Source organism: Berghia stephanieae, chromosome 1, assembly GCF_034508935.2.
Source record: "Berghia stephanieae isolate SIO BIC M18660-M18661 chromosome 1, UCSD_Bste_1.3, whole genome shotgun sequence".
NCBI classification, from domain to species: Eukaryota; Metazoa; Mollusca; class Gastropoda; order Nudibranchia; family Aeolidiidae; genus Berghia; species Berghia stephanieae.
The window spans coordinates 99526480-99547541 of record NC_088360.1 but is presented as its reverse complement, the minus strand read 5'-3'; the positions used below and the strand labels follow the sequence as shown (position 1 = coordinate 99547541).

Sequence of the window (21062 nt, the reverse complement as noted above, 5' to 3'; positions counted from 1 at the left end):
GATAGATAGATAGATAGATAGATAGATAGATAGATAGATAGATAGATAAAGAGAGATAGATAGAAAGATAGATAGATAGATAGATACGAGGGCTCTTTCAGAAATAACCGAAAAATGCCCATTGCTCAGCAACCAGTGGGGATTTTTTAATTCTGTAAACGACATGATATTCCTTATTTCCTTACGGATATTCCCAGAAATTATGAAGTGCATCATTTTGCACAATGAATTTCTAGACGATTTTAAAGATGGCGGCCCACCTTGAAACTTGGTCAAAGGAGGAAATCAGAGCTGTCATACGTTTTTTGAACGCCAAAAGTCTGAATCCTACCGAAATTCATAAAGAACTTCAGAGTGTATATGGTGAGCATGTTATAAGCCGTGCACAAGTCTATCACTGGTGTAATTTGTTTGAAGCCGGCCATTCCGACTTGACAGACAGGGAAGGGAGAGGGCGTTCGATAACTGCGACGTCAGAAGACAATGTGAAGCGAGTTGATGAGCTTATTCGTCAAGACAGGAGGTTGAAACTTCATGAAATCGCAAGCAGTCTTGAAATTTCGGAAACTTTTGCCAATAGAATTGTATTTGATGAACTTGGCTACAGAAAAGTCAGCGCAAGATGGGTTCCTAAGCAATTGACAGACAATCATAAAGAACAAAGATTGGACATCTGCAGGGAACTTTTGAGAAGAAGCAAGAGCTCACGCAGGGTTCACGGGCATACTGCCAACGCCGGCGGAGACTTTCTAGGGTACGATGTGACTTTTCTTGACAGCATAGTCACCGGTGATGAGACTTGGTTGCACCATTGCACCCCAGAAACAAAGCAAGATTCGATGACATGGAAACATCCATCCTCACCTGTCGCGAAGAAATTCAAAGTCATGCGGTCAGCAAAGAAAATAATGGGAACTGTTTTCTGGGACAGTCGTGGTGTTATTCTGTTCGAAACCTTACAACCTGGAGAAACAATCAATGCTGCAAGGTACTGCCAAACTCTTGACAAGCTTAGGGAGGCCATTCGCAGAAAGCGCCCAGGGCAGTTGACCAACGGGGTCATTTTGCAACACGACAACGCTACACCCCACACAGCACGAGTGACGCAAGGTTGGCTAGAGAAATATGGATGGGAGATTTTGCCACACCCACCACACAGTCCAGACCTCGCACCATCTGATTATCACCTCTTTAGGCCACTGAAACGTGAGCTGGCAGGAAAGCGCTTTGATGTCGATGAAGAGCTTGTTGACCATGTGCGGAAATGGCTTCAAAACCTTGACGGAAATTTCTTCAAGGAGGGTATCTATTCCATGGTGCGGCGTTGGCAGAAGTGTGTCGACAGACTTGGCTGTTACGTAGAGAAATGAAGGACGAATTAAGGTATGAACACGTGCAAGAATTTTGTTGATAGCATAAAAAACGCGGATTTTACAGGCATTTTTCGGTTAATTATGAAAGAGCCCTCGTAGATAGATAGATAGAGAAAGAGAGAGGGGGGGAAGAGAAATAAAGAGAGAGAAGGAGAGGGGGAGAGAGAGAAAGAAAGAAAGAGAGAGCGAGAGAAAGAGAGGGGAGAGAGAGAGAAGGAAAGAACAAAAAAAAAAAAAAAAAAGAGAGAGAGAGAGAGAGAGAGAGAGAGAGAGAGAGAGAGAGAGAGAGAGAGAGAGAGAGAGAGAGAGAGAGAGAGAATTTACAAGGGAAAAACTATCATCTCTTATAAATAGGAACTATAAATTTGACTGCTTCCCTCTCAGCCTGGGATACCAGCCAGGAGATGGAAAAAACCGAGCAATCTCAATTCAGAGCGAAGACAGAGACCAACTTAGTAATGGGAAACAGGTAAGAGGGATAGAAGACATTAAAAGTGACCTCTTTGTCCGGCATGGGAGTTTGATGACCTATTCCAGCACGTTCATTTTGACCAATCATCAAGCTGCAGAGTTTGTAGGAGCCATCGTAAAGTTATAGCCTGACACTGACCAAAAATGACGTCAAAACGCCAGTCTTTTGCCACATAAGAAAACAATTCGTGAGTTGTATTCAATAGTTCAACCAATGAAATAACTTGTTTCCATGAGCACTACTAACGGCAACTCACTAGACGCTACACAAACCTAATAAATGACGTCAAACTGCCAGTCCTAGAGGGTTCTAGTGTCAGGCTATATTATGTTAACGATGGCTACGGTTTGTACCACGGCCATATTGAGTACTTGCCTGTCACCCAAACGGGCATCACTCACAATTTTAACACAGGTTTTTGTTTTTTTAGTGCGTCGTCGGGATTCGCGAGTGAATTTTGTCAGAAACAAGTCGAAATATTGTTAAAAACACTCACAAACTGTGGGGCTGAACGTAGCCATTGTTAACTTATGGCCTGACACAAGAACCTACTAAGACTTATAGTTTGACGTCATTTTTTAGATTTTTGCACCGCCTAGTGAGTTGACGTTAGTAGTGCTTGAGGAAACAAGTGATCCCATTGGTTAAACTATTTAACATAACTCACGATTTGTTTTCTTTGCGGTCAAAAACTTGTATTTTGACGTAATTTTTGGTCAGTGTCAGGCCGTAGCCATCGTTATGTTATAGCCTGACAATGACACCAAAATAGACTGGCATTTTGATGTCATTATTTGGATTTTGCACCGACCAGTGAGTTGTGTGGCCTTCGTAAAGTTATAGCCTGACACTGAACAAAAAATGACGTCAAAATGCCAGTCTTTTACCACAAAAAAACAAACAAATCGTGAGTTGTATTCAATAGTTCAACCAATGAAATAACTTGTTTCCATGAGCACTACTAACGACAACTCACTAGGCGGTGTAAAAACCAAATAATGGCGTCAAAATGCCAGTCCTTTTGGGTTTCAGTGTCAGGCAAAATAACTTAACGATGGCTACTGTCAGACTGAACGAGCCGGCTGCTTGGCATGTAAAATAAGTTATGGTTCGCACCACAGACTTCTTGAGTCGACAAGGAAAAATTGTGCGCCCTCCATTTTTGAACATCGGTCACTAATTTATTTACTTCGATGATTCAATTAAAATATGGGATTTGTGACACAGAGCGACTGTTTTATAAACAGTGAAATAGATGAAGCTGACTTCAGTTATGAGACAAGTTTCGTGGTTGGTTCTCACTATACTATTATCTCAACAATTTAAGGTGACGCATAGTTCTGTGTATTGGTAGCATTGATGAAGCGTGTAGAACATGTGAGTATTTTACTCGAAACGCAAACCTCCGATAGTAATACCTGTGAAGCTCGCTTAGTTAACCCTCTCCTTACCAGCCATTTTCAGATTTTTCCCCAAACTTCACACCCACCCATCACAATAACAGACATTTTTTACTCAAACAGAAAAGTTCATTCTGTACATACTACTGTTCGGCAATAAGAGCTCTATTAATACAGAATGTCAAGTTTTTATAGCTATGGCAAAAATAAATTAAATCTGGATGAGAAAAGAGACGGTTGCATCGTAACAAATGTGACGATTTTCCAATAGTTCGTAAGGAGAGGGTCAAGCTACCACTGCCATTGTTTATAAAACAACATCTGTTCTGACTACCAGAACCAGGTTAAGCGGCGTGATCATTGTCTGGCCAGCATAATAGATATTGATACTATGTGTAACCTTGAACCTTTATCGACTGATCAATTTAGTGAGTACTTACTAATCATAATAACGGCTGTCTAAAAACAATAACAAAGAGCTGAGTGACCTCAATTTCATTCTTTCAATATGACAAATTATGACTGGGTAATTTCCATCTTCATAATTCATTCTCATTAATTTCTAGGGAATAGGAAATGCATTATTTATGACTTTCTAAAAACAAGCCGGTGGGAGGAAACCAACAATCAGTTAATTCTCCTTTCTCCCAACACAAAACGAAACGAAGAAAAAAACATTGAAAAAATTGACTCAGTTGGTAGAGCACTCGCTTCACACGCAAAGGGACCGAGTTCGAGCCTGGGTTCGAGTCGAGACTTTTTTTTTCTGACCTCCCTGTCCACCCAGCAGTGATTGGATAGCTGGATCTTTTAGATCTGTCGAGAAGTACTTTGCGAAAGACTAGCGTCTTATCAAAAAGGTAGCAAGCAATTGCTATTGTCCATCTCACCTTATAGAAACCGTTTTTTCCGAGTACTGTAGATTTTAGATTGCAGCCCGTGTGACACACAAAATAATTGGGAATAATGCATATTATTTGGAGAACATATTTTTGACAGGCAGATATTATGTAAGTGAAAATAGCTATGAAGTGAATGCATTTGTTCCCAAATCCAGTCCATTAATTACAAAGATCTACATAAAAGGAAAGTGTATCTCATTGTTGTGGCTTTTTTGTGTTTATGAGTTGTTTGATTTGTGAGTTATGTTCAGTTGCATAAATAATCAAAAGATAACTTGAGCTTTGATATGGAGCAATAACCACTAAACGTGCTAAAGCGCTTTACAAGGGGTCTTTAACCAAAAGCAACAATTAACATGTAGACCCATTCGAACCCGAGATATGAAATGATCTCACTCTGTCTCTAAATTTTCGAGCGTTATAGATATTTTTAAAGACATATTATCTTTCTGTAAATACTTGATTGAATTCTTAAATGCTTTTATGTGACTAAGGAGGTCCCGATCGATAGCTCAGTTGGTAGAGCACTCGCTTCACACACGCAAAGGAGCCGAGATCGATCCCGGGTTCAGTCGAGATTTTCTCTGATCCCCCTGTCCACCCAGCAATAAATGGATAGCTGAGCTTTGATAGATTTGGCGGACGGAACTTTGCAATAGACTAGCGTCCTATCCAAAGGATAGCAAGCAATTGCTATTGTCTGTTTCACGTTATAGAAACCGGGATAAACTCCAGCTCCATGGGTTTCAGCTCCAGTTTTTTCCTGGAATAGACCCTAAACATAAATTCTCTCTATGGTATAATAACGGGACTTTTGTTTGTTTGCTGTTTGATTAACTCAGCCTCATAAGCCAGTACATGTTTTAGACACTTCTCTATAGATAGAATGAAGTTGACGTCACTCTGGTCTTATTGTTTTTTGCAATCTACGTTTATGAGTAATACTCACTAAACCGTATTAACCAGATTACAAAAGTTCATGGTTACACATAGTTTTGTGTGTTGGCCCGTTATACTTCCGGATAGCAATGTTGTGAACTCCTTAGCCAAGCGCATACTATCTTAACTCTATTTTTCGCATCATTCCCGGTACTGACTTTACCTCATATTTGTGGCCAATCTTGGGGTTAATTATTTTTCCTGTTGATGGAGAATACATACAATTTCTGACATTCTCCAAGAGACTCCAAGTTCTTAATTCTTATAATTTTATTCTAACTAGCTTTTTTAGTCCAATTCATTCCGACAGAATACCCATATAGGATCGTGGGTCATATTGTTCTCATAATACTTTGGGAATCTGTGGGTTTTTTCAAATACAATTATTGAGTGAATGCGTCTACTATCTGTTTAGTCCCCTGATCATTGACTGTTCGATAACAACTGGAGTCCACTAATAATAATAATTATAGAACAAAACCGTAGCTGTTTGCTGCCTGTGTGTTGTGTGCTCTGTGGCCTTTGTTTACTCGTAAAAAAAAAACCCAAGCTCTTTCAAATAATGTTTTCATGCGAGTTTTCACTATGTTGGACACAACTAAGGGACACAACTCATGGCAGACGCATTCCCCTAATAACAATTAAATTGACTTTAAAATCCATAGCACTTTTGTTATTCTTTTCCAAAATAAAACACAAACATGGACGGCTCAACCAGAATCACAAAGACACTCTTCACTCTTTAATTTTCAATTTCAAAGAAAGAAGAAGAAGGAGAATAATGAAAATAAATTACATTCTACTCACCTTACAAATCTTTCTTTTGCCTGTGATGTGACGACACAGTTGAAAAAACATGCAAGAAAAGTCCCATACAATACACGAATGTAGACAACTCGCGCCATTGCTATTGTGTTGTGTTCATGCAACAGGAGTGCTTATCGTCAATTGATTGATATAACTATGTGCTCACGGTGTTTTCAATCACTTTCCTACTGTGTTATGACTTGCAAATCTCCCAGTCAAAACACAACGGTAGAAAAACAAAATGAATTAATTAATAAAAGAGGCAATAATATTACGCCTCTCTCTCTCTCTCTCTCTCTCTCTCTCTCTCTCTCTCTCTCTCTCTCTCTCTCTCTCTCCCTCTCTCTCTCTTGTACCCTGTAACATCTCAATTATTCACTATTACATTTCTCATAAATAATCTTTCTAATCGTCGATCTCTCTCCTTTCATTACCTGAGTGTAATTTTTCCCTCTATCAATTTCAATGTATCTCTGATTGCCCTTCTTCTTCTTCTTCTTCTTCTTCTTCTTCTTCTTCTTCTTCTTCTTCTTCTTCTTATCCTCCTCCTCCTCATCCTGATCATCATCATCATCATCATCATCATCATCATCATCATCATCATCATCATCATCATCATCATCATCATCATCATTATCATCATCATCGTCGTCGTCACCGTCATCGTCATCGTCATCATCATGATTCATCATCATCATCATCATCATCATTCCCATCATTTTTATGTAATTATTCTGTCACTCGCTATGCGTGATGTGCTGGAATTTAACTCACCCATTGAGAGGACCTTTTTAAAAATGTATGTATCAAAGAAGAGAGCGTGAAAGACTGACAGATAGATAGATATATTAATAATAGATAGATAGATAGATAGATAGATAGATAGATAGATAGATAGATAGAATGAGCGAATTTTGAATTAAATGTATTGTTATCAAAAAGAGCATCTACAAAAATATACATAACAATCAATCAACGGTGCGTGAAATCATGCATTTTAAATATGAGAGATAAATAGATAGATATAGATAGATAGAGATAGAGAGAGTAGAGAGAGAGAGAGAGAGAGAGAGGGAGAGAGAGAGTAGAGAGAGAGAGAGAGAGAGAGAGAGAGAGAGAGAGAGAGAGAAAACGAGATAGGAGGAAGGAGTATTATTTTTCTTTGCGCCTAGCAACTTTAAACCCGATCCATTGCGTGTGCGGTATTTCCACTTGAATAATTTCGATTGCTATATATTTTGTTGTTGTTTTTTTTTTTTTTTTGTTTGTTTGTATCTCTTTTTCGATGTTCTTGCCTAGCTGATTTGAAACAAGGTCTTTGACGACCCCATGCAGTGATTGTAATGAGGAGGAGGAGGAGGAGGAGGAGGAGGAGGAGGAGGAGGAGGAGGAGGAGAAGGAGGAGGAAGGGAGGGAGGGAAAGAGAAAATGAGGAGGAGGATGTTGTGATGGTAGGAGGACGAGATGAAAGATAATAAAGTCGATGACGATGAATGTGCTGTAGTTGTCGTTGTGATGACCATGATGGTGAAGATAATGATGATGATGATGATGACGATGGTGATGATAATAATAATGATAAGGATGGTGATGATGGTGATGATAATGATATAATGATGATATGACGATGACGATGATGTTGATGATAAATAAGTCCTCAAGCAGTATGCTTCAGAACTTACCTGACCCAGAGGCGTGTGGTAAATGGAAACCAAAAGCATATTTTGACATTCTTGTCTCAGTTCCAAGTCGCTCTCTCTCTCTCTCTCTCTCTCTCTCTCTCTCTCTCTCTCTCTCTCTCTCCCCTTTCTCTCTGTCTCTCACTCTCTCTCTCTCTCACTCTCTCTCTCTTTCTCTCTCTCTCTCTCTCTCTCCCCTTTCTCTCTGTCTCTCACTCTCTCTCTCACTCTCTCTCTCTTTCTCTCTCTCTCTTTCTCTCTGTCTCTCACTCTCTCTCTCACTCTCTCTCTCTTTTCTCTCTCTCTCTCTTCTTTCTCTCTCTCTCCCTCTCTCTCTCTCTCTCTCTCTCTCTATATATATATATATATATATATATATATATATATATATTATATATATGTATGTATGTATGTATGTATGTATGTATGTATGTATGTATGTACGTATGTATGTATGTATGTATTATATATATATATATATATATATATATATATATATATATATATATATATATATATACCCATCTATCTATCAATCTCTCTCCTCTGCCCCCTCTTTTTTCTCTCAGTGTCTCGATATGCATATCTGTCTATTTTTTTTCTTTCTCTCTCTCTCTCTCTCTCTCTCTCTCTCTCTCTCTCTCTCTCTCTCTCTCTCTCTCTCTCTCTCTTTCTTTCTTTTTTTATTTATCTATCTCCTTATAGTATTCTCACCTCTTATTTCGTCTACAAGTATATAGAGTCGTGCTCAGTTTTTTTCTCTCTCTCATGATACGGGAATTACAAGTGGTCTTTCCTAAACTGAGAGTTCGAAGTCTAAACGAAAATCTAATTTAGATTTAAAAGCATTTACACCTCATATTATTGAAAGCTATAAAAATTCGTTTAAACCCCAAGGAGTAAAGATCTTTTCATCTTTCTGTTATTTCAAGGAGAACCTTCCGTATTCTGACAAAACACTTTTCTTTACATTTGTCCAAAAACATTTATACTTATAATTGAGCTTTTTATATAGCGCAATATCCACTAAACGTGCTCAAAGCGCTTTACAAGGGGTCCCTTGCCAACAACAACATTTAACATGTAGGACGGGACATGAAGCCTGTGAGGCGATATTACAATTTTTTTTTGGGACAGAGACAACAGGACAACGCGAAAAAGGACAACAGTAATTTGTTATTAGCCTGGTCTATCGCAGAAAGTACTTTCCGCCAAGTTTTACAATCCCATCAACCCAGTCACTGCTGTTTGGACCGGGGAGCGATGGGAGGGGGGGGGGGGGTTCATAAGAAAATTCGACTTCAGCTGGGATCAACAGGGGGATCGATTTCGGTCCCTTTGTGTGAGAAACCAGTGCACTAACAACTGGCCTATCGGGACCTCCACCCCCACCCCCCTAAATGGTCTAAAGGTTTATAATGATTAAGGAAGTCTAAGTTTCGAGTGTTTTAACAAGTAATTTTGTCAAAGCGGATCAGCTAAACGGATTGTGCCAAGAGCTTGTGTTTTACACGAGAATGAGCGCTGTATTATTATTATTATTATTATTATTATTATTATTATTATTATTATTATTATTATTATTATTATTATTATTATTATTATTATTATTATTATTATTATAAAAATGTGTATTATTATTGTTATTTTACGATAGTATAAACATTATCAGGCAAAATGAAAAATGTGTGTTATGTCAGATCACGCATTTCTTTTGGTTCGACAACAATGTGGCAAAATTAATAATAAAAGAACACAATGTGATAAAGGTTGTGCTTCAAAAAATGACAAAACAATAGAAGAACACGGTGTAATAAAGGTTATTGACTGTGAATTACATTATGTACAAGGATCTACTTGGACAAAAATTCTGAGTTGGAATGTGAGCAGTTGGCAGACAGAATAAAATACACGTCACACGATTATACAAGGTGTCCAGAGAGTCTTTCCCTGTTCATGAAATATATATAATGAGCTTTTATATAGCGCAATATTCACCAAACGTACTCAAAGCGCTTTACGAGAGGTCCCTGGTCAACAGCAACATTTAATATGTAGGACGGGACATAACGCCTGTTAGGCGATAATATTACAATTTTTCGGACAAGACAACGCTGTTAATGACCAGGTACTCATTTTACACCTAAGTACGGTGAGAGAATGTGAGTAAAGAGCCTTTTCTAAGGACTCAACTATGCGCCGAGCGCGAGGCTCGAACCCAGGAACTTCCGATCCGAAAGCGAGTCTCATACCACTAGGGCACATAGCCGTACAAATATTTATCAGAAAAACGTTACATCCAATATGATATATACCTGGACTTATACATACATTGCAAAGTAAAAAATGCTGTACATTTTGTTTACCATTATCTTTTACTCAATGCGCCTAACTCTTTCCATACCAATCCTTTTCAGTATTTTCCCAAAATGACAGGCTTAGCCTGCAGAAAAATTGATTTTCTAATCTCAAACAAGCTCTCTACAAAACAACTCTTAGAACAACTAAAAATAAAAATAAAAACAAAAAAAAAACAACAAAAAAACAACAACAAACACGTATTTAAAATGTTGGCCAGAGAAGTCGTCCTTCAAATATCGATTGCTTAACCCTCTCCTTACCAGCCATTTTCAGAATTTTCCCCAAAACTTCACACCCACCCAACACAAAAACAGACATTTCTTACTCAAACAGAAAAGCAACAAGCACATTCTATTCGCAACATTGTTCGACAATATGAATTCTATAACAGAATGTCAAGTTTTTATAGCTATAGCAAAAAGAATTGAAATCTGGATGAGAAAAGTGACGGTTGCATCATAACAAATGTGACGATTTTCCAATAGTTGGTAAGGAGAGGGTTAAAATAACCACCATCTTGTCAAAAACTCTCGTATATGACAAAGCTCACTGAGATCTTTGAACTGCAAAGATGTCTTCGAGCCTCTTCTGATCCTAAAAACTCTAAAGATCCCTAAAACTAGACTTAAAGCCGTGGAGAAAAGCTCTGCTTGGTCCTGCCCTAGAATTTGGAATAAATTGCCTTTAGAAATAAGAGAATCAACAGCTCTAGAAACATTCAAAAGGATACTTAAAACTCATCGTTTTCGGTCATGTTTCGACGAACAATGAATGAAAAATGATTTTTGTATGTGTCTGTGTGTGCCTGTGTGTGTGTGTGTGTGTATGTGTGTGTGTGTGTGTGCGCGCGCGTGCGTGTGTATTTATGTGTGTTTAAGTGTTTGTGAGTGCATTCGTGCTGTGCAGGGATGTAATAAAATTTATGATATATTCACCTGTCATTGCAACTTGCCTGGAGTCTGCATAATATAGCGTGATAGGCTGTGCTTAACAAATGTGCATTATTATTATTATTATTATTATTATTATTATTATTATTATTATTATTATTATTATTATTATTATTATTATTATTATTATTATATTATTATTATTACTATTAAAGGCGAGTATTCTTCAATATTTTAAATGCGTATATTTTTTTATCAGAGTATTATGGCAATCAATTGGCATGATCTGTATTACATGTCCATGTGCTCGAGGTCGTGTCACATTGGAAAGTGTGCTCAAAATGACCCACATAGTGAAAAGTGTTCACAGTCTGAGAAATATACGTCACAATTGGTCATTTTGCTCAGCTTGACTCATGGGTATGTCAACAACTTTCATAAACAAAGCAGCGTGTTTATATTTATTGAGAAATGTCCAATCGCTGTACAGCAACAAATCATGTGATCGATTACAGGTTGGACGAAAACATGAATATAGATCGCTCCCATTCCGTACAGACCGCACCACTCCATAGCTCTCTTTACAAACTTTTGTAGTTTGTCATTCAAGATTTATGTGGCCTGAACCAAGTAAAAGTAAATGTTTCCAATGCCCCAATCCACCTCTATATTTCTTTCGGGTTTTTTTTTAGAGACTGCAATAGTTGATTGACTTCGTCCTGGGATTCTGTCAGCTGGCCGTCGTGATACAATTTCTCCGACATTTCCCTTAAAGGAAGTCGTGTAGAATTGATGGTTCGCCAGGTACTAAGCTTTGACCAATCAGAATATTTCCTGCCATCGACCCCGTTTGGTCGTAGCCATCGTTAACATATTATAGCCTGACACTCGAACCCTCTTGGACTGGCAGTTTGACGTAATTTTTTAGGTTTGTGTAGCGTCTTGTGAGTTGCCGTAGTAGAGCTCAAGGAAACAAGTTATTTTATTTTTTTGGTTGAACTATTGAACACCTTTCACGATTTGTTTTCTTTTGTGGCAAAAGACTGGCATTTTGACGTCATTTTTTGATCAGTGCCAGGCTATTACTTTACGATGGCTTCGGTTTAATCCCCTTGACTATTTATTTCCTGCATGAAAAGGCCTGAGATGCCCTTTGTACATGTCAAATACACAAATAGGTCAGGCCCAATTAGTGAGTATTTTTCACAATATTTTGACACACAGATAAAGGAATTGCATCTCAAAACCTGACGACACGATGCATTTTTTTTCAATCATCTGTGTTAAAATTGTAAGTGATGCTCAGGATCTGTGGGCTGTTTACTCCAGGTGATAGGCAATGGGGTTTTGATCCCAAGTCAGCGGTTGATTTCAGGAACAGAATATAAATAATATGCGCTTGGCTAAGAAGCTCACAAAATTGCCATCCCGAAGTATAACGGACACAAAACTGTGTGTGACGTTGAACGTTTATAAATAGTCTGGTTAATATAGTTTCATACGTTTCCTAGACACCTCAAAACGACACCGTATTGTAGAGGTTGGTCACAGGTCTTATTGATACTTTGCGCTCATCCAAAAACCTCACAGCATTCGTCAGCCGGAAAAAACGTACCGACACACAATACTATGTGTAACCTTGATATAATACAGTTCAGCGAGAAGTACTCATAAAAATGGCTAGCTAAAAACAATCCCAAAGACCTGAGTAACATAAACTTCGTTCGATCTATAGGCGGTGTGGCAAGGAAACTCGTTCGATCTAAGTCGACAGCAATATCTCAATTCGCTATCTGAAGATTAGAAAAGACTGCCTCTTCGTTATTGTCATCCAAAACTGTGTCTTGCACCAGCCCAAGTTGATCGCGAAGGAAGTCCCCGGAAAGTTTATGAGGAATTTGCAATAATTTGTGTTGTCAATGGATTTTATAGATAGTATGCACTTGGCTAAGAAGCTCATAACATTGCCATCCGGAAGTAAAACGGACCAACACATAACACTATTTGTAATCATGAACTTTTATAGTCTGGTTAATATAGTTTAGTGAGAATCACTCACAAACTCGGATGGCAAAATACAATAACAAAGGCTTGAGTGTCGTCATCTCCATTCTATCTATAGATAGTATTTGCTTGGATAATAAGCTCACAAGATAATCATCCGGAAGTATAACGGACCAACACACAAAACTATGTGTAACCATGAACTTTTATAGTCTGGTTAATAAAGTTTAATGAAAATTACTCAAAAACATGGATGGCAAAATAATAAGAACAAAGACCCGAGTGACATCAACTTCGTTCTGGTTAATACAGTTACATGAGAATCATTCATAAACGTGGATGGAGTAAAGCAATACCAAAGACCTGAGTGACGTCAACTTTATTCTATCTATATTGTGTCTTCCTCATTTGACTCTACGTAATCCTTTCCATTCTTTGAGGAGGAAAAGACCTCCATTTGTCTGCCACCCCAATTTCTTATTTCCCTGCTTCATGTGAGTTTTACAGATGCTACTCAATCGGATAACACCTTTATTTCTGTTTTAGACATCTTACCCTTTGGGATTCTTGTGAGTTAACATATTATAGCCTGACACAAGAACCCTCTAGGACTGGCAGTTTGACGTCATTTTTTAGGTGTGTGTAGCGTCTAGTGAGTTGTCGTTAGTAGAGCTCAGGGAAACAAATTATTTCATTGGTTGAACTATTGAATACAACTCACGATTTGTTTTCATTTGTGGCAAAAGACTAACATTTTGACGTCATTTTTTGGTCAGTGTCAGGCTATAACTTTACGATGTCTACGGTCAGGCTATATTTTAAGAATGGCTACGGTTAGAGTCTAAAGAATGACGGGTTGTGTTGCTGCTCTCTTTTCTCTGAGTGTGACAAACATATTTCCACTTCCAGCTTCTTAGTTGGATGGGGCTTGGTTTAGTTGGTATCTATTTTCATTTTTTTTTTGGTTTGTTTTTATTTTTGTTGTTGTTATGTTTGCTTTTATTGTTTTTGGATACGCTCTCTTACACGAATCTGCTTTGTTTTTTTTTTTTTTTTTTTTTTTTTTTTGGGGGGGGGGGGGTTGTTTCGTTTTTTGGGTTGTTTTTTTGTTTTTTTTTGGTTTGTCTCGAGCCAAAGTGTTTATTTTGCAGCATTTCTGTATGACATCACAAACAGCAAAATTCAGCCAAGACATGAGAAGTTGTTCCACACATGTCACACAGTCCAGACCTTACTCCTTCCCCGGACTATCATTTATTATTTGGACTCCGAAGAGACATTTGGTGTGAAGGATTTTTTTTGCATTCGTGCAAAATAAAAGAATATATAAATAAATAAACAAATAAATAAATAGATAGATATTAAATAAATAAATAAATAAATAAATAAATAAATAAATAAATAATATATGAATAAATAGATGAATAAAATTAATAAAATTCCCTTTATTCATCCCAAGGGAAAATTTATCTTTAGGGTTTATTCCATGGGAAGACTAGAATAACCCAGAAGTTAGCAGCAGTGCAGCGCCTCAAGTGAGGCTAGGCTGAGGTGCCACACAGCGCGGTGGGTAGTTGAACTCGATACCTTTCGTACAAACTATACCGCTGAGCCACCATAGATGAGTATTCTGTACAGCGTTGATGTACGAGTACGTTTACAATACATTCTAGTTGCCATCGAAATGGATGTGCGATATATCGAAATAATATAAAAGTAACAATAATATTAAAGGAAATGTCAAGGTACTATTAGTATAGCCTATATCCATACTCAATGAGGCTCACATAATAAGCGGATGTTTTTGTTTTTCAACACAGCATAAGCGATGTACAGGGTTTCGACGCCATGCCCAAATGAGTTGGTGACTTTCAGAACGTACTAAATCCCATTTTCATCATTCCAAGAAAACCGCAGTTTTATGTCATTTATGTGAAATTGAATGTGAGCTTCATTTGATCTGTTTCTGTTATTAAATTGAAGCTTACATTCAATTTCACATTATTATTTATTTCTTCGAGCTTCGAGCAGCAACATTTACATTACATGTGTCTTTTATTTAGTGACTTATGGAACCAACTGCCTTCATCCCTCAAAAAATGTCCGACATTTGAAAACTTTAAAAAGAAACTTAAAACACATCTCTTTAGGAAATCATTTGATGTTTAACATTTATATTAGGCCTACATGTTATAGATATCCTAAATTTTCATCTTGTAGCACAGTGCGTGGTAATTAAATAACAAATTGATTAAAGCTATTCCAATATGATAGATTTTATGCTTAAATTATCAATTTATTGTTGTGTTTTATTTGCATTGTAAAGCGCCTCTGAGTACATTGTTGATCTAGGCGCTATATAAATCCATTCATTCATTCATTAAACAGGAAAAGATGTGTCTTGCTTCCGCCTCCTAGAACAACACCCTGAGTGTTTTGAAACTCTAAACTTTCTCTGGTGATTCTATGGAGTCCAATAAATTACTGCTGCTCTAGATTGGAAACCCATTTTCTATCAAGATGTGACTTGTGACTTTTTGAAAGTCAGCTACTCAAATAATCCCAAAACATAGCTCTCGCTAAATCCAAGTCATAACATGAAGATAATTTTAATAAGATGTAGATTAAAATAATTATATAATATCCGTAAATGAGATCCACCAATTGCTTTATCGACATTATCATATTATTATTGTCGCTGCCAAATAATGTCAATTATGATATGATTGTCATTAGTGTCAATATGGATTCCACAGGCATCGAATACTGTACTCAGCTTTGACACTTGGCTGAAAAGTAACGTGATAGACATTCAGAACCAGGAGGCTCGTAGAGCCGGAGCTTATCCCGGTGTCTTTAGCGTAATGCGGAACATAGCAATTAATTACTAGCCTTTTAAATAGGACGCTAGTCTACTGTGAAGTACTTTATGTCAGATCTAACTGATTCAGCGACCCAATCCACCACTGCTGGATGGACAAAGGGGTCGAGAAAAAATCTCGACTTTACCCGGGAGCATTATGGATCCCTTTGTGTGTGGAGCGAGTGCTCTACCAGCTGAGCTATCGTTAGAAATCCGAAGTCTCAGCTGTTTACTGTTTATTAAAAAAATAGATGTTGTGTGCTTGTCTTAAGGGCTCACAACATTGCCATCCAGAATATAACAGACTAACACACAAAACTATGTGTAAACTTAAACGTTTGTAGTCTGGGTAATACAGTTTAGTGAGAACTACTCATAAACATGGATGGGAAAATAGGGTTCAACTGTAGCTATCGTTAACTAATAGCCTGACACTGACGGAAAAATGACGTCATAAGACAGGTCTTTGGCCACAAAAGAAAACAAATCGTGAGTTGTATTCAATAGTTCAATGGGATCACTTGTTTCCTTGAGCTCTACACACGACAACTCATTTGGTGCTGCACAAACCTGAATATGACGTCAAAGGATAAGTTAGTGTGGGTGCTTGCCAACACTAGAACCCTCTAGGACTTACAGTTTTACGTCATGTTTTAAGGTTTGTGCAGCGTCTAGTGAGTTGTCGTTAGTGGTGCTCAAGGAAACAAATGATCCAATTGGTTGAACTATTGAATACAACTCACACATTGTTTTCTTTTGCGGCCAAAGACCTGTTTTTTGACGTCATTTTTTGGTCAGTGTCAGGCTATAAGTTCGCGATGGCTAAGGTTCAACAGTCATGACGTCAAAACCTTCGTAACCACGCATCGTAACAGGTTCTATATATACTATCGGACCGTAACCACTGGTAACTTATAGCCTGATACTGACCTTAGATATTTTGTCGGGATAAATAAGGTCCAAATATCTCAGTAGAGCACTCGCATTACACGCAAAGGGCCCTAGATCGATCCCAGGTGAAGTCGAATTTTTTTTTGTTCATTTCCCCCTTCCCCCCTCCCCCTTCCCCCTCCCCCTTCCCCCTCCCCCTTCCTCCCTCCACCCCCCTCCTCCGCATATACACCGAGCAGTGATTAGGAAGTTGGTTCTGTTAGATCTGGCGGGAAGTACTTTGTGATAGACTATCGTGCTATCCAAAGAGTAGCAAATTATTGTTATTTTCCGTTCGATGCTTGAAGAAACTGATATAAAACCTGGCCATGGACCTGATAGCTCCGAAGAACCAAACGTTGGGATAAACCAGAGGCTAAAATGTGATTATCAAGTGAATGTGATATCAAATTATGACGCTACGTGGTCTTGTGGTTTGACACTCTCCTTCGGATCGAAAGCTCAAGGGTTTGAATCCCACTCTAGCGGCACCAGTTGAGTCCTTGGAAAAGGCTCTTTATTTACATTGTCTCATTGCACTCAGGTGTAAAATACGTATCTGGCCGTTAACAACGTTGTTTTTGTCTGTAGAAAAAAAACGTTATACTAGTATCGCTTAACAGGCGTCGTATCTTGTCCTACATTTTAAGTGATGCTTTTGCCTAGGAAACCCTGGTAAAACTCATTGTGTACGTTAAGTGTAATTTGATCGATATAAACGCTCATGTTTTAATATGTGAAATTTTAGATTTCATCATCTTTGAAAAAAAAATATATCGTTTGTTCTCAATAACTGAAATAAATTAATGAGAAGAAATATCATGTCATAAGAGCCAAAGAAAACAGTCTGCTCGATTAACTAAAGGGAATTCCAAAATCATTTGAGAACATTGAATTCTTGCAATAGTGGGCGATTGCTTGAAGCCTGCTAGTTATAAGTTGTTTTTTATTTTGTGTTTGTTTTTGTTTTATCTGGGTTTTTAAAAAATGTTTTTGTTTTGTTTTTGTTTTTTGTTTGTTTTTTTTTTTTTAGCTCTTTTCTTTCTTTCTTTTATTTTTGTAAACCATTTGTAGACTGTTTCAATGGGTTTAGGCAACGTGCACTTAATGATAGTTCTGGTAACCCAATTTATAATGGGCTCATTGTTGAAATGGAACTACTAGCAATGCGACGAAAAAATGTTGTCCATTACAATAATTATAAAACAAGCCTATTGTTGGATTTTGGTTATCAGGTCTGCTGATATGTGCGCGTTGGTTTTAAGCAAATATGCGCGAGTTGGCTTTAGGCAAATAATATGTGCGCGTTGGCTTTAGGCAAATATTATATGTGCGCGTTTTAAGCAATTGGCTGAGGGATTATACCCAAAATGTGACCCCTCGTCTCAAAACGGTATTATGTCGGGATGGACCAGATGCTAAAAAGTCAAATTATAATTAAACTGGTCAAAAATATGAAATGTTGGTATTTAGCACTGTAAAATATGATATTCCTTCTCCTCTATAAAGCATATGAACTCAATTTAAGCATGATATTTCTGGCTACAAATCCCATTTTCAGCACCTAAATCATCCCGACTTAATAACGTTTTGAGACGAGGGGGTCACAAATTACCTCGATGCAAAATAGAATGCAAATGATCACATCACTGCATGCTGTGGGTGTGGACTATTGGCGTGATGGGAGTGTAGGATTACAAAGCAATGCGTTTTGCTCGAAGATATTGACGTTTTAAAAAAATATGGATGATATTATAAAATAGCATGATTGGGAATGCACTGACAATGATGAGACGCGTAAAAATGCCTTGCTTTGTGGTTTTCTTTGTTAGGGGCAGCGTGGCTCAGCGGTACGGTCTTTGCTTCCTACCCGAAAGGTATCGAGTTCGATCACCCGCCGCTGCGTTGTGTAGCCTTGAGCAAATCACCTCGCCCTAGCTCAATTTGCGGCGGCGCTGCACTGCGGCTGACGCCGGGGTTAATCCAGTCTCCCCTTGGAATAGACCCTCGAGAAAAATTTCCCCTTTGAGGTGAATAAAGGAAATTATTATTATTATTATTATATATTATTATATATTATTATTATTATTATATTATTATTATTATTATTATTATTATTATTATATATTATTATATTATATTATATTATTATTATTATTATTATTATTATTATTATTATTATTATATTATTATTATTATTATTATTATTATTATTATATTATTATTATTATTATATTATTATTATTATTATTATTATTATTATTATTATTATTATTATTATTATTATTATTATTATTATTATTATTATTATTATTATTATTATTATTATTATTATTATTATAATTTATTATTATTTTATTATTATTATTATTATTATTATTATTATTATTATTATTATTATTATTATTATTATTATTATTATTATTGCTATTATTATTATTATTATATTATTATTATTATTATTATTATATTATTATTATTATTATTATTATTATTATATATCATCATCATTATTATTATTATTATTATTATTATTATTATTAATATTATTATTATTATTATTATTAATAATAAATGGCATTTATATAGCGCTTTACCCCGTTGTCACAGGCTCTAAGCGCTTTACAGTGATATAAAACAAAACATATTACAGTGAGACAAGTGTGAAGGAAACGTGATACGAATTCAATTTAACAACAACAAAATATGAAAATAATATTGCAACATTATGACGTAAAAAGATAAAACTTTAAGCGAGATTTGAACGTTGTCAACGAATCCGAGCATCTCACGTGTGACGGGAGAGAGTTCCAAAAATGGGGGGCCGAAAATTGAAAAGACTGTTCACCTATTTTACGCAATGGCTTAGGTTTGACAAGGATTGATTGGTCATTGCTTGACCTCAAGTTTCTATTGGGGACATATATGTTTAGAAGGTCTTTAATATAGGAGGGACTGTTCGTGCTTAGGGATTTGTAGACAACAGTACAAATCTTATAGGCAACTCTTTTTTAAACAGGAAGCCAATGTAGCTCACGGAGAAGAAGAGTTGCTGACGGGTATTTTTTGTTATTGCGTACAATGAGCCTGGCTGCGTTATTTGAGCAACCTGAAGTTTGCTAATTTTGTCTTTAGTTAAATTCGCCCAAAGGGAGTTACAATAGTCCAATTTAGATAAAACCAAGGAATTAATTAAAAGTTCTGTTATATGCTTCGGTATTAAATTACGAATTTTGCTTATTTTTTTCATTTCTATGTACATAGATTGTATGGTGTTATTCACGTGGCTTGTCATGGAAAGATCTTTATCAATGATGACGCCAAGGTTTTTGCTTTATTTGAAAATTCTATTGTGCTATTTCCGAGAGTAATTAGTGATTTATTTGCCTGTTTAAGGATACTCGGTTTAAGGATAATATTATTATTATTGTCATCATCATCATCATCATCATCATCATCATCATCATCATCATCATTATTATTATTATTATTATTATTATTATTATTATTATTATTATTATTATTAATTATTATCATTGTTATTATTATTATTATTATTATTATTATTATTATTATTATTATTATTATTATTATTATTATTATTATTATTATTATTATTAATACTATTATTATTATTATTATTATTATTATTATTATTATTATTATTATATTATATTATTATATTATTATTATTATATTATTATTATGTTTTGTTACCTCATTCAGTCTAAACAATAACTATAATAAGAAACAACGAAACAACAGCACAGTCATAAATATAATAATATGACAAGTCTCTATATTCGCCCCAAAGGGGAAATGCGTCCTTAGGGTCTATTTCAAGAAAAGGCTATGTGGTCTAGTGGTATACACTCGCTTTCGGATCGGAAGGTCCTGGGTTCGAGCCTCGCGCTCGTCGCATAGATGAGTCCGTGGAAAAGGCTCTTTATTCATATTCTCTCACCGTACTCAGGTGTAAAATGAGTACCTGGTCGTTAACAGCGTTGTCTTTGTCCGAAAATTTTCAATATCGCCTAACAGGCGTCATGTCCCGTCCTGCATGTTAAATGTTGCTGTTGACCAGGAACCCCTTGTAAAGCGCTTTGAGCACATTTAGTGAATATTGCGCTATATAAAGCTCAATTTTTAAAAGACTCAAAAAAAAAACCCAAAAAAACTCAGGCGTCAGCAGCAGGGGTATTTTAAAATTGATTAATATCTTTATCATTTAAGTAGGAAATTTCTGATTATCAAATTAAGAAATTAAGGAGAAGGCACCGGTGTAAGATAAAGATCTGAACAAGTGTGTATGGAAGGTTCCAGACAAAGCAAGAAAGAAAAATACAAGAACAAAACAATCCCCCAAAAAAATAAGTCGATCGATTTTCGAAAACAATATTCAATTTGTAAGAACAAGAGTATCTATACTTATCAAGTTTGGA

The 21062-nt window shown here is 36.5% G+C and overlaps 1 protein-coding gene across 5 annotated transcripts in view; it reads right to left on the bottom strand.

The window, feature by feature from the left end:
- LOC144962533 (glycine receptor subunit alpha-2-like) overlaps window positions 1–21062 on the bottom strand; it is a 213304-nt gene that overhangs the window by 154523 nt on the left and 37719 nt on the right. For 2 of the 5 annotated variants that reach the window (XM_078895544.1, XM_078895546.1), the window contains exon 1: window positions 5894–6034. The exons of 1 other annotated variant lie outside the window; for it this stretch is intronic. In XM_078895544.1, the coding sequence (XP_078751670.1) occupies window positions 5894–5991 (98 nt within the window). In that variant the 5' untranslated portion in view covers window positions 5992–6034. Of the gene's footprint in view, window positions 1–5893; window positions 6107–21062 lie in introns of those variants that run through there. 2 more of the 5 variants (XM_078895545.1, XM_078895543.1) reach the window with 2 other exon arrangements.